This window comes from Callithrix jacchus, chromosome X (genome assembly GCF_049354715.1).
Source record: "Callithrix jacchus isolate 240 chromosome X, calJac240_pri, whole genome shotgun sequence".
Classification (NCBI taxonomy): Eukaryota; Metazoa; Chordata; class Mammalia; order Primates; family Cebidae; genus Callithrix; species Callithrix jacchus.
Genome location: NC_133524.1, coordinates 41,528,296 through 41,542,405, shown reverse-complemented (window position 1 = coordinate 41,542,405; position 14,110 = coordinate 41,528,296). Strand labels below are relative to the sequence as shown.

Sequence of the window (14,110 nt, the reverse complement as noted above, 5' to 3'; positions counted from 1 at the left end):
AAAGTCCTATTTGTTATTCAGGGTAATCGTCATGGTTGACTACCAGCTGACACTTTCAAAATAGTCATTTCTGCTTCCTGAATACTGTCATTCAATTTGTCTCAAAATCCTTTAAATGCTTCATACTGTTAAACATTTGTAGAAAATGGAGCTAGATATAATTCTGTAGAGTTTCATTACCACCCTGGTACACAAAGGTACCCTTATAGCAACTTAAACAAACTCTTTCTTAAAATTAATAAAACAGAATTCCAAAGGATAAAAAAAATTCAGAGATTAAAACCAAACCTGGCAAATGGAGAAGGCAGTGGTAGGGCGAGGGGTACCTAAAGAAAGACTATAAAGTGGGATCTATTGTTCTTACAATCCTTTAGACTCTGCCTTTCCCTTTAGCCAATACTTGAAAAATTCAATATAATCAAGTAATGTTTTCATTAATGGGGCATGAATATTTTTTTTTTGAGACAGGGTTTTGCTTTGTTGACACTCAGGCTGGAGTGGAGGGCACTAGCATGACCTCAGCTCACTGCAGCCTCTGCCTCCCAGGCTTAAGCGATTCTTCCACTTAGCCTCCCAAGTAGCTGGGACACAGGCACATACCAGCAAGCCCAGCCAATTTTTGTATTCAGGACAATTTTTTTTTTTTTTTTTTGAGATAGAGTCTCTGTCACCCAGGCTGGAGTGCAGTGGGGCGATCTTGGCTCACTGCAACCTCCACCTCCGCCTCCCAGGTTCAAGGGATTATCCTGCCTTAGCCTCCTGAGTGGCTGGGATACAGGCACGTGCCACCATGCCAAACTAATTTTTTGTATTTTTAATAGAGATGAGGTTTCACCATGTTGGCCAGGTTGGTCTCAAACTCCTGACCTCAGGTGAGCCACTGTACCTGGCCCTGGGCTTAATTTTTACTGCCAGTAGATAGATAATATTATGTGAGCTTTTTTATGTGAGCTTTTTTTTTTTTTTGAGCAGCTATTTAGTTTATCTGTATGTGAAAAAAAATCAGTCATTAATATGGGTAATGATTTCTAGAACTTAGCAGTTTAGGCTGCCGTAACAAAATATAGACTAGGTGACTTAAACAACAGAAATTTATTTTCTCATAGTTCTGGAGGCCAGAAATTCAAGATCAAGGTGTCAGCAGATGGGGGCTCTCTTTCTAGCTTGTTATAGATAGCCACCTTCTTGCTGTGTCTTCACATGGCTGAGAGAGCAAGTTCTCTGGCATCCCTTCTTCTACGTCTACTAATCCCTTCATGAAGTCCCTACCCTCATGACCTCATCTAAACCTAATTACTGTTTTAGCATCATTGTGCATTTTGGCTAAATAAGCAAGATTTAAATATCCTAACATGCTTAACAATTCACATCTTGCATAACTTGAGGTTGTTTATCTGGCAGTTCTAGCTGCCAGAAATATAAACTAAAACCTGAAAGCTAAGTCCCAAAAGCCTTTAACTTACAAAATATGTGCCTGTACATAAACTTACATAGTTTATTTATAAGAAAAGTCCCCTGGTTGTCATTTATAACTTTTTTTTTCAAATGATCTGTGGTGAATGACCAGTTTATCTATCAGTTAATCTATCATGGGAGATTGATCTTTTGAAATAACTTTATTGAGGTATAATTTACATACCATAAAAATCCACCCATTTTAAGTGTACAATGATTTGTAGTAAATTTACTGACTTTTGCAACTATCACCACAATCCACCTCTAAAACATGTAGGACATTTCCATCATCCCAAAGAAATGTCCATTTATAGTTAATAACCATTCCCAATTTCAGAAAACTATGAATCTACTCTCTGTTTGCCTTTTCTCATCCTTTCATATAAAGTGGACATCAAAACGTGCTGTCTTTTATGACTGGCTTCTTTCAGTTAGCATAATGTTTTCAAGATTCATCCATATTGTAGCATATATCAGTACTTCGTTCCTTTTTATGACTGAGTAATATTTCACTATATGGATATACCACATTTGGTTTATCCATTCATCAATTGATGAACATTTGGGTTTTTTCTACTTTTTGGTTATTATGCATATTGATGCTGTGAACATTCATGTTTAAGTCTATATGTGGACTTATGTTTTCATTTCTCTTGGAGTGGAACCAAGGAGTGGAACTGTTAGGGCATACAGTACATTTGTTTAGCTTTTCAAAGAAAATGCCAAACTGTTTTCCAAAGTGCTTGTGCCATTTTATAGCTCCATCAGTAGTGTTGCGAGAATTTTCCTTTCTCTGCATCCTTGCCAACCATTATTACCATATTTGAATACAGGCATGCTAATGAACGTGAAGGGATATCTCATTGTGATTTTAATTTATGTTTCCCTAACAAATAATGATGTTGAGCATCTGTTTGTTCATATGTTACTTTTTAAAAATAATGTGCAATAAAAATGAATTATAGGAAAAAAGAAATGAAAGTACATGTACAAGATATAAGCCCCAATGTTTTTTACTATAATCAACAGATAAAGTTATATTTCCATAAATATGATCAGAACAAACATAACACTGGAAAAAAGAAAATTATAGAAACTGTGTACATTTTTCATTGAAAGTGTACACACAGGCAATTAAAATAGAAAGTCACTTAGACTCAAGTTTTTTGTCCCACAGAATCATAACAAATAAGAGTGAAATAGCAATTCCAGATCGACTTTGAAAAGAACACGTATATCAGTATTTAGAATTTTTAATATGACACATGAGCTTGTTTCTTGTTGGTAATAACTTGTCTGTGTTGGATTGATGAACATGCTAATCATGAGAGATGTTTCTCATGTTTAATAACATACATAGTAGAGATATTCTCACAAAGATATGTTGATGGGAATCGAAGTAGAGATTTGAAAAAAAGTTTAGCAAGTTCAGGATATATATTTTTAATTTTTTTTCAAAATCAAGCAAGTGGTGGTATATTTTCAAAACGTATCCTCGGCCGGGTGCGGTGGCTCGAGCCTGTAATCCCAGCACTTTGGGAGGCCGAGGCGGGTGGATCATGAGGTCAACAGATTGAGACCATCCTGGTCAACATGGTGAAACCCTGTCTCTACTAAAAATACAAAAAATTAGCTGGACATTGTGGCACCTGCCTCTAATCCCAGCTACTCAGGAGGCTGAGGCAGGAGAATTGCCTGAACCCAGGAGGCGGAGGTTGCAGTGAGCCGAGATCGCACCATTGCACTCCAGCCTGGGTAACGAGCGAAACTACGTCTAAAAAAAAAAAAAAATCCTCATTCCTTCACCAGTAACCAGTTCTTGCATTTGATCCTGTAAAGTTGTAGTTAAATTTTGTCTTTCAATGAAAAAATGAAATGGTTTCTACAACAGTTGACAAACTACCCTTAAAATGTTATATATTACAACCTGGTTTTACTGCACATGACTGGTATATGGTTTGTACCACATGCAAGTTGCCACACAAATATATCAACCCCCAAACTGATCTCTGCCCTAATTCATCAAGGCAAGTCTGCTGATCATGAGCTGGGATGTTGTGGCATTGTTATGCTGCTGTGAAAATTCTTATTTTCTGTAGTTTTCATTATGCATCAATAGAGTTTGTGAACCAGCCATTTTATCCCTTTTTTCCATATTATATGGTATCCTAGCTTCAAGGATAGATAATCAAATAAAAGGAATGAGAGGAGTACTATATTAAAAACATCAGTGAAATCTGGCAGCTTACCTGAAAGGGACATGGGAGCAAAGTTAATACTACTGGCACGTGCTACTTATACTACACACTTCACATATACACAATTTAAAAACTGGGGCTATGTAAAGAATGTTGAGATTAGTTGGTACTGTCTTTAAACTATAGGAAATCTGTCATTCCTTATAATCAACTAACATAGTATCTCATCCTCATAGTTAATTCTACCTTGTGACTAAGATTATTCACATTACAGTTTAAACTTCTTAAATTAAAACTGAAATTGACAGTCTAATGCAAAACTATGAAGAAATGATTTGTCATTATGGTCATGTGTCCTTTAATTAGTTAAATTTCAATTAATTATCTTTTTAAATAGTCTCTAATCACTTGTGAATCAATAGCACACAGTTGAAAAGTCTATGATTTTATGTGGATTATAACTTTTAAATTCAGGTTTTGGCTTGGACAACAGCGTTGCAAGCAGTCTATAAAACATTTGCCTACGATATGCAGTGAAACATTGCAGCTTTCCAATTACTCAACTCATCCTATTGGAAACCTCTCTAAGAATAAGCTGTTCATTAAACTTACCCGCCTTCCACAATACTACATTGTAAGTATGCAAAGGAGTGATTTGGTGTGATAAGCTTAGTAATTCTGTTAGTATCTTGAATGATTTATTGTTTAAGTTGCAAATGAATTTTATTGAGTATTTGACTTTCATATAGTGATTTTCAACCCAGGTGGTTAAAATGGGGTTGTGGGGGTGGGGAGAGGAACGTCATGTCTCAGTTGGGGAACACAAGGTATAACCCCATCCCTCACTGTAGAGTCTGTCCTATCATGAGGACTGGTCTTTGATTGGAATGAGATATCTCTGTAAGAATAAAAAAATTGAGAGCAACTGCTATAAAGGTCTGGTGATGTTTTGATGTCAGATAAACTTGTTTCACTAGAATATTAACTTGTATAATGAAACCTTTCAAATATGGACTGGCCGAATTAGCTTTATTATTTCATCCTTCATTGAGTGGAGGCATATTTCATTTTATTGAGTACATGTCCCTTTTAGTGCACAGTCAGGTCCTCTCTTATTCCTTTTTCACTTTTTCTGTACGTTTTCTAGTTTATTTTTGAATTAGTTAAAATTTGCAAGAATTTGAAATGTGAACTCATACTGAATGTATTTTCCTGCATGTTGAAATTTCTGTATATACCAAGTAGATATGTTGGCTAAAAATCTATGTTTTACAAATTTTAATTCAGGCCAGGTGTGGTGGCTCACACCTATAAAACTAACACTTTGGGAGGCTGAGGTGGGAGGATCACTTGAGCCCAGAAGTTTGAGGTCGGCTTAAGCAATATAGTGAGACCTTGTCTCTTATAAAAATAAAATAAAAATAAAAGTTTTAATTCAAGATTGTTGGTTGAAAGTAATGGGAGTGAAATTTTTAAGGTTTTGACCTATACTTTTAAAAGATATTATTTTAAAGGAGCACCATGTATAGGCCGCGATATATCTTAAGCTCGGGATACTTATGTAGACTAATGAGTCTGTCATTGACGTGAATTTTACTTTTTTCTGAGTTTTAAAACTGCAACTGTAGAACTAGATTTGGCCCACAACAAAAGGCTATTGTTTCAGTTCTCAGTGAGCTTGCTTGGTCTACATGTGAAATGATAATGCAGAATACATGCATCATGGCAAAACCCATGAACATACAAAGGCCTCTTATATTCATCCATGCACAAAATAAAATAAAAATGGTTGTAATTTATTATTTTCTGACATTTAGCATCAGCGAACAACCAGGCTTTAGTGTCAATGACCAGTGATTTATTGTAAAGTAATAATTTGTTTCACATGGTTTAGACCAAAGCTGAATGTAGGTTACTCCTTGTCCTCTAGATTTTATCACTTAGGGGTGATAGTAGAACTACTACCATGGACATTAAGAAGAACAGAGGAAAGTCTTGCTACAGTTGATCTCCCTTTAAATGTCTTTCTTCCATTTTACCTTTCTTTTTTGGTTAGCTTTATTGAGATATAATTTGCAAAAAGTAAAAATTCAGACCTTTTTAGCATGAGTTCTGATAAATGCATGCAGTTGTGTAGCCTCCATCTGAGGACACAGAACAGATCCCTCATACCCCAGAATTCCCTCAGAATACCCCTTATAACAATCAGCCCCCTCCAACTGGTAATCACAGGACTATTTTCTGTCTCTATAGTTTTGCTTTCTCAGTCCGGTTTCTTGGACTCAATGTAATGCCTTTGACATTCACCTGTGTTGTTGTGTGTGTAATAGTTCCTTCCTTTGGTTGCAGAGTAGCATTCCATGGTGTGGGCGTGCCAGTTTATGTTTAATCAGTCACTCATTGAGGGACATTGGGGTTGTTTCTAGTTTGGGGCAATTGTGACTAAAGCTGTTACAAACATTTACATATAGATTTTTATGTGTGCATAAGTTGTCATTTTTTATTTCATTTTGGATAAGTAACTGGGAGTGGGATTATTAGGTCATACAGTAAATGCGTGTTTAACTTTGTAGAAAACTGCCAAACTGTTTTCCAAAGTGATGTACTATTTTGCATTCCTGCCAGCAATGTATGAGAGTTCTTGTTGCTTCTCATTTTTGATAACAGTTGGTCATTACAATTAAAAAAATATTAACGATTCTGATAGGTATTTAGTGGTGTCTTATTGTAGGCTTACTTTATACTGCCCTAATGGCTGATGATGTCGAGCATATTTTCATGTGCTCATCCTTATATCTTCTTTGGTAAAATGGCCATTTGACTTTTAATTTTACCATTTCCTGAGGTACATCATCTGTGTGATGCTTTCTTGAAGAGTATGTGTGGGGAGGAGTGGGGGAGCAAGGGCGAAAGGAAGCAGGAAGAGAGATAGGAAAGAATGTGTGTTGGTCAGGAGCCTTTCCTAATGGTATTTATTTTCGTCACTAAGGTATTTAGGGGACTTTTCTTACATTTTAGCTAGACCTTGGAAACAGTAAGCAGGTATAATAGGAAGAGCAAGGTCTCTGGAGCCAAACTTCGGGAATCAAAGCATGAGTCTGTCACTTACTAGATGTGTGACCTTGGGCAAGTAACTTGCTTTTTTATGCCTCAGTTTCTTTTTTTTTGAGACGGAGTTTCGCTCGTTACCCAGGCTGGAGTGCAATGGCGCGATCTCGGCTCTCGGCAACCTCCGCCTCCTGGGTTCAGGCAATTCTCCTGCCTCAGCCTCCTGAGTAGCTGGGATTACAGGCACGTGCCACCATGCCCAGCTAATTTTTTGTATTTTTAGTAGAGACAGGGTTTCACCATGTTGACCAGGATGGTCTCGATCTGTTGACCTCGTGATCCACCCGCCTCGGCCTCCCAAAGTGCTGGGACTACAGGCGTGAGCCACCGCACCCGACCTCCTCAGTTTCTTCATCACAAAAATAAAGATAGGCTGGGCATGGTGGCTCATGCCTGTAATCCTAGTACTCTGGGAGGCCGAGGTGGGCAGATCACCTGGGGTCAGCAGTTAGAGACCAGCTTGGGCAACATGGTGAAACCCCACCTTTAATAAAAATACAAAAAATTAGCTGAGCGTAGTGGCACATGCCTGTAATCCCAGCTACTTGGGAGGCTGAGGCACGAGAACTGCTTGAACCTGGGAGGCAGAGATTGCAGTGAGCTGATATTGCGCCACTGCACTCCATCCTGGGTGACAGAGTGAGACTCTGTCTCAAAAAAAAAAAAGAAAAACCTACTTCACAGGATTATTAGAAAGATTAAATATGTTAGCGTCTGTAAAGTATTAGGACAGTACTTGGCACATAGTAAGCTTTGTATCAGTGTTAGCTGTCAATGTTGTTACCCTCACTGTGACCATAATGTTCAGTTGAAAAATTATGGTTTATTTTTACATGTTTCCAAGTATGAGGGATGGTTGTCATTTTTCTCTGCCTTAATAATGGAATATTTAGGGTGTTTGAGTGGTTAAGGGAGGCAGCAGAACAATTTCAAATAGATACCATTCTAGAAAATCTAGCAGACTGTATTAGTCCATTTTCACGCTGCTGATAAAGACATACTTGAGACTGGACAATTTACAAAAGAACAAGGTTTAATTAGACTCACAGTTCCACGTGACTGGGGAAGCCTCACAATCATGATGGAAGGCAAAGAGGAGCAAGTCATATTTTATGTGGATGATGGCAGGCAAAGGGAGAGCTTGTACAAAGAAACTCCCATTTTTAAAACCATCAGATTTCATGAAACCCATTCACTATCATGAGAACATCACAAGACCTGCCCCCATGATTCAGTCATCTCCCACTGGGTGCCTCCCACAACACATGGGAATTATGGGAGCTATAAGATGAGATTTGGGTGGGGACACAGCCAAAGCATATCATAGACCTTTTGGATTTAGGCATAATTTTTTTTTTCAATTTATAAGCTGAGGTATGAATATCAAGAACACCTAACACATAATAGTTTAAATGTCCCATGTGTTGCAGTTTATGGTTCCTTTTGCTTTTATCATTCTTCTTGGGTCTCATCTACTTTTTGGAAAACAAATTATGTATTTACTAAGAATGCTTATTTTTTCGATATGATTGATTTGACCTTTTTTTTTTTTAAGACATCTGCATTAGATTTATAATTCTGAGCCTTACTAGGAAAATATCTGATACTTCTTATTTCTTTGAGTCTTATTTCTTTTTGGAATTTTTAGGTTGTGGAGATGTTAGAGGTTCCCAATAAACCTACGCAACTGTCGTACAAGTACTACTTTATGTCTGTGAATGCTTCAGATCGTGAAGACAGCCCTGCAATGGCACTGCTGCTGCAGCAGTTCAAGGAAAACATCCAGGACTTGGTTTTTCGTACAAAAACCGGGAAACAGACCAGAACCAATGCCAAGCGCAAGGTATGATTCCATATGGAAATGAGAACAGAATTTGTGTGTGTTAACTTGGTTGTGTTCTTTACTCATTTTTAATATGAGAACTAGCATATGGTTTTTAAGAGACGAGGCAGCAATAAGGCTTAAATAACAATTGTCTACATTTTCTTGAAAATGCTTCTGTTTTAATTGAAGAATTATCCATCATTTTCCACGAGAGAACTTGTTAAACGCAAAATATTTACTAATAAATTACCAGTGTTTAGGTCAATATTTACTCAATAAATACAATGACATTTGTTTTGGTTAACCCTTAGCTTTCTTCCAGTATTTTAACTATCTTAATGAATTGCATCACATGTATTTTTTTTTTACCTGTGTTCTTTACTTAAATTCTAGTTGTCTGATGATCCATGTCCAGTAGAATCCAAGAAAATGAAACGATCAGGAGAAATGTGTGCCTTCAATAAAGTTTTAGCTCACTTTGTCGCTATGTGTGATACAAATATGCCATTTGTAGGACTTCGGTTGGAGGTAATTTTTTTTGGAACAGTTCTGGATATTCCAAATGAAAGAGTAGTTTTTAAAATGTGTTGCTCAAGGTATATAGGTTCCATTAGGAAAAGCAGAATACTTGTGATCCTGTTCATTTTGGGAGGAGTGGTAGGGTTATAATCATAGCATCTCATGGTATACATGTAAAACATGACTTGAATTATTTCATTTCTCTGATTCCAGATTCTGGGCTTTCTGCTCTTTATGGAAATTGAATGTGAATTTTTCCCAGTTAAAAAAAGCGGACAGGGTTGGGCGTGGTGGCTCACATGCATAATCCCAGCACTTTGGGAGGCTGAGGCAGGTGGATCACCTGAGGTCAGGAGTTGGAGTCCAGCCTGGCCAACATGGTGCAACCCCGTCTCTACTAAAAATACAAAAATTAGCTGGGAGTGGTGGCACATGCCTGTAGTCCCAGCTGCTCAGGAGGCTGAAGCAGGAGAATTGCTTGAACCCGGGAGGCATATGTTGCAGTGAGCTGAGATCGCTCCACTGCACTCCAGCCTGGGCAACAGATTAAGACTCTGTCTCAAAACAAAAAAGATAAAAAAAGTAAACAGGCTGAGTGCAGTGGCTAAAGCCTATAATCCAGCTCTTTGGGAGGCCATAGTGGAAGGATTCATTGAGCTCAGGAGTTTAAGACCAGCCTGGGCAACATAGAAAGACCTCATCTCCATTAAAAAAAGAAATTTAAAAAATTAAAGAAAAACAAGCGGGCAGTTTTTAAGAATTAACATTTTACTTTCATACCTCTTGGTAGGAGCAATTGTTTAAGCCTATTAGAGACGGTTAGTTGATAATCGGGTGGCTTATTTTTGAGTTGGGAAAGCCATGTATATTGCTTAAGCACTAGTAAAACTGGGATCCTTCCTAAGAAGCAGATAAGAAAGAATATTAAACTAAATTTTTACTTTTGTCACATGGGAGAAGCAATAGATTTATGCAGAATTAGTGTCTTTCAAGAATACTAAGTTGTGATATCCAGTATAATCCTCTAAAACATGAAAGGGAGGTAAAGTAACCTGTATTTTTTGTGTTTCCAAAAAGCGGTTTGGCCAAGGATGGGTAGCCCCTCAAAAGTGTTACACTAAAAACTCCAGTTATTTCTGTAGTATAAAGTTTTTTTTTTTTCCGAGACATGGTTTCACCATATTGGTCAGACTGCTCTCAAACTTCTGACCTCAGGTGATCTACCCACCTCAGCCTCCCAAAGTGCTGGGATTACAGGCGTGAGCCACTGCGCCTGGCCTAAAGTTTTATGTTTTGTAAGAATCCCCTCCTCTGTAAGTTATTGTGAATGAAGGAGAAACCTGGAAAGGTGGAAATGGACTTTTTCAGTTGGGCTGATGGTGATGGCCTTGGGAAAATTTGTTGAAAATAGCTTTTATGCTTTAGAACAGGGATTGGCAAACTTTTTCTGTAAAGAGCCAAATAGTAAATATTTTAGACTTTGTGGGTCAAGTGGTCTCTATTATAGCTACTCAAATCTGCTGTTATAGTGTGAACCAGCCAGAGCCGATATTTAAACAAAGTGAGCATGACTGTCTTACGATACAACTTTGTTTACAAAAACGGGCAGTGGGCTGGGCACGGTGGCTCATGCCGGTCCTCCTAGCACTTTGGGAGGCTGAGGCGGGCACATCACCTGAGGTCAGGAATTCGAGACCAACATGGTGAAACCCCATCTCTACTAAAAATGTAAAAATTAGTTGGGTGTGGTGGCAGGCACCTGTAATCCCAGCTACTCAGGAGGCTGAGGCAGGAGAATTGCTTCAACCTGAGAGGCAGAGGTTGCGGTGAGCCGAGATCATGCCACTGTTCTCCAGCCTGGGCAACAGAGTGAGGGGAAAACAAAACAAAACAAAACAGGCCATGGGCTGGGCTTGGCTCATGAGCTGTTGTTTGCCAACCCCTGATTTACGGGACTTTGGGATCTGCAGGCAGAGGATAAGGTGTGAAATTGAAAAGAGCCCAGAGAGAAACCCAAGCCCAAAAACAGGCACCTAAAATAAATACTTATGTCCTTGATGACCCAGCTCCTAGAACTCTGAGCTTGATGAATGTCCTCTTATGTGGATACTGGCCCTAGCTCCTAAACTGTGGAGTGTGTCTATGTTTCCTATGTACTTTACTGTATTCTTGGACTCTTATTGTGTTATTTGGATTTATTATATGAAAGCCATTCAGTTACTACCTTTGCAGTGGGAAAGGAAGATGGATATATGGTGCCGGGGCAAAGAAATGTGTTTATATCCTCTCTTCCTCTACCCACAGGCCAGAATTTGCAAAAATGTGTGACTTTGTAGGCCTATATAGGTTAACGACTGTAGACATATGTCCTCTTTGTCCACCTTCTCTGTATTCCTATAACTACTGCACATAGGGGACACAGATGAACGTTCTGCAGTGCTCTGTTGAACTCAGTCAGGCTCTTAAAAACTTACCTACTTTTTATTCTCAGTGAGCATTCTGGCTGTGTTAAAGATAAAAGCAAATATGTTTACTGCTTAAAGTAGTTTAGGCTGAGATGTGAGTAAAACTAAATCTAATTTTACAAGGGACGTTTATATCTCTTTTTTTTTTTTTTTTTGGGATGGAGTTTCACTCCTGTTGCCCAGGCTGGAATGTGATGGTGCGACTCAGCTCACTGCAACCTCCGCCTCCTGGAATCAAGCAATTCCCCTGCCACAGCCTCTCAAGTAGCTTGGATTACAGGCATGCACCACCATGCCTGGCTAATTTTTGTATTATTAGTAGAGATGGGGTTTCACCATGTTGGCTAGGCTCGTCTTAAACTCCCGACCTCAGGTGATCCGACCGCCTAGGCCTCCCAAAGTTCTAGGATTACAGGTGTGAGCCACTGCGCCCAGCCGGATATTTATATATCTGATTAATAGAATAGCAGCAACATTTTTGAGCTGGCCCACACTTCATTTCCTTTTGAATCTGAACCCCTACCTCCTATTTGGTCACCAGCTATTTTTCTAAACCTTTCTCTTTCCAAGGCCCAAAGAAGAGGGCTCATTTAAATACTTGGAACTTCCTTAAATCCTTTTCAGAACATGGTAGATATAAATAAATAGTCTGTCATGTAAGACCTGGTACTATCTGCCAAAGGCAAGCATTTCTTTAGATCAGATGACTTTCTGGCATACCATAATTATTTGCAGTCCCATGGAAAGGGTTTCAGGGACTATCTCTACATTTATCTTTTTAATTTGCTTTTTGAATCCTTTAATTGGGAAAGAGATGTCATTGGGTAAATGCACAAATTAGAAATCTTTTCTTGGGTTTCACATAGGAAGTAGATTATTTTTATTTTTATTTTTTATTTTAGAGATGGGGTTTCTCCATGTTGTCCAGGCTGGTCTCAAACTCCTGACCTCAGGTGATCCACCCACCTCAGCCTCCCAGAGTGCTGGGATTACAGGCGTGAGCCACCACGCCCAGCTATTTTTATTTTTTAAGATGCTGTTTCACTCTTGTTACCCAGGCTAGAGTGCAATGGCGTGATCTCAGCTTACCACAACCTCTGCCTCCCTGGTTCAAGCAATTCTCCTGCCTCAGCCTCCCAAGCAGCTGGGATTACAGGCATGCGCCACCACCTCTGGCTAATTTTGTATTTTTAGTAGAGATGGGTTTTCTTCATGTTGGTCAGGCTGGTCTCAAACTCCCATATCTCAGGAGATCTGCCCACCTTGGCCTCCCAAAGTGATGAGGCCACAGGCATGAGCCATTGTGCCCAGCCAGGAAGTAGTTTGTTAAGAGTATATTTCAGAAAAGTTATGAACTAAAAAATATTGTTTAGAAATAAGCTATGACAGTGACTCAAACATTGTTTTAAACAGAGTAGAATTACACAAGAAAACCATTCTTATTTTGTAGTTGCCTCTTTTGGAACTACTAAAATTGGTTCTAGATTACTTTTGACTCACTACAAAAATTGGATTGATTTCCTGAATTTTGAACATTTGCCACTTGTGGAGGTGTTTCTTAAACTAGATGCGCTGGAGCAGTTTTGAGTTCCACTGGACTTTGTGTCATTTCCCAGAAATCTAATGATGGGGATAATACTCATGCCTAATGTATTGTAACTTGGGGAAAGAATGGCCCTAGAACAGGTGCCACAAGAATAGAGACTGTAGTACTTAGAAATGGTAGTTGTTTTTGTAAATTGGTGGTCTGATAGAATTCTATTTTTCTATTTCTAGTTGTCCAATTTGGAGATTCCACATCAAGGAGTGCAAGTGGAAGGTGATGGCTTCAGTCATGCAATTCGCTTATTAAAGTAAGCCCCTGTCATGTGTCTCACTTGGTGCCACATGTTGCAATCATACTCTGAAAGCTGCTTCTTTCCCATGAGACAACATGAAGTAGTGTTCAGAACCTGTGGGTATTGTGGATTTCTGCATATAGTTATTAGGGTCCTGAAGAAGATTCCCTTTAATCTATGGAGTGGCAATCCAGCATAATTTGTGGTTCTTTTTTGTTTTGTTTTGTTTTGTTTTGACAGTCTCATTCTATTGCTCAGGTTGCTGGAGTGCAGTGGCATGATCTTGGCTCACTGCAGTCTCCCAACCTCTGCCTTCTAGGTTCAAGCAATTCTCATGCCTCAGCCTCCTGAGTAGCTGGGACTATGGGCGTGCACCACTATGCCCGGCTAGTTTTTATGTATTTTTACACAAAGAGAGAGGATTTCACCATGTTGCCCAAGCTGGTCTCAAACTCCTGGCCTCAAGTGATCTACCCTCTTTGGGCTCTCAAAGTGCTGGGATTATAGGCATGAGCCACCACACCCAGCCTCACTTGATGTTTTTGAATGTCTTTTCTCTGCATTTCTTTGATTCATTCAGCAGATATATATTGAGTATGACTGTGTGTCAGGCTTGAATTCTGACATCTGCTCAGAATGCTGTGGGTTGATAAAGCAGAGGAATATGGGCTAGTTCAGAAGTAGGAAGGGTATCCCTGAGGA

At 38.9% G+C, this 14,110-nt stretch overlaps 1 protein-coding gene across 6 annotated transcripts in view; it reads left to right on the top strand.

The window, feature by feature from the left end:
- MED14 (mediator complex subunit 14) overlaps positions 1–14,110 on the top strand; it is an 86,649-nt gene that overhangs the window by 33,665 nt on the left and 38,874 nt on the right. For all 6 annotated transcript variants that reach the window (XM_078363099.1, XM_078363101.1, XM_078363100.1 and 3 more), the window contains 4 exons: positions 4,128–4,287; positions 8,410–8,604; positions 8,980–9,114; positions 13,347–13,423. In XM_078363099.1, the coding sequence (XP_078219225.1) occupies positions 4,128–4,287; positions 8,410–8,604; positions 8,980–9,114; positions 13,347–13,423 (567 nt within the window). The remainder of the gene's footprint in view (positions 1–4,127; positions 4,288–8,409; positions 8,605–8,979; positions 9,115–13,346; positions 13,424–14,110) is intronic.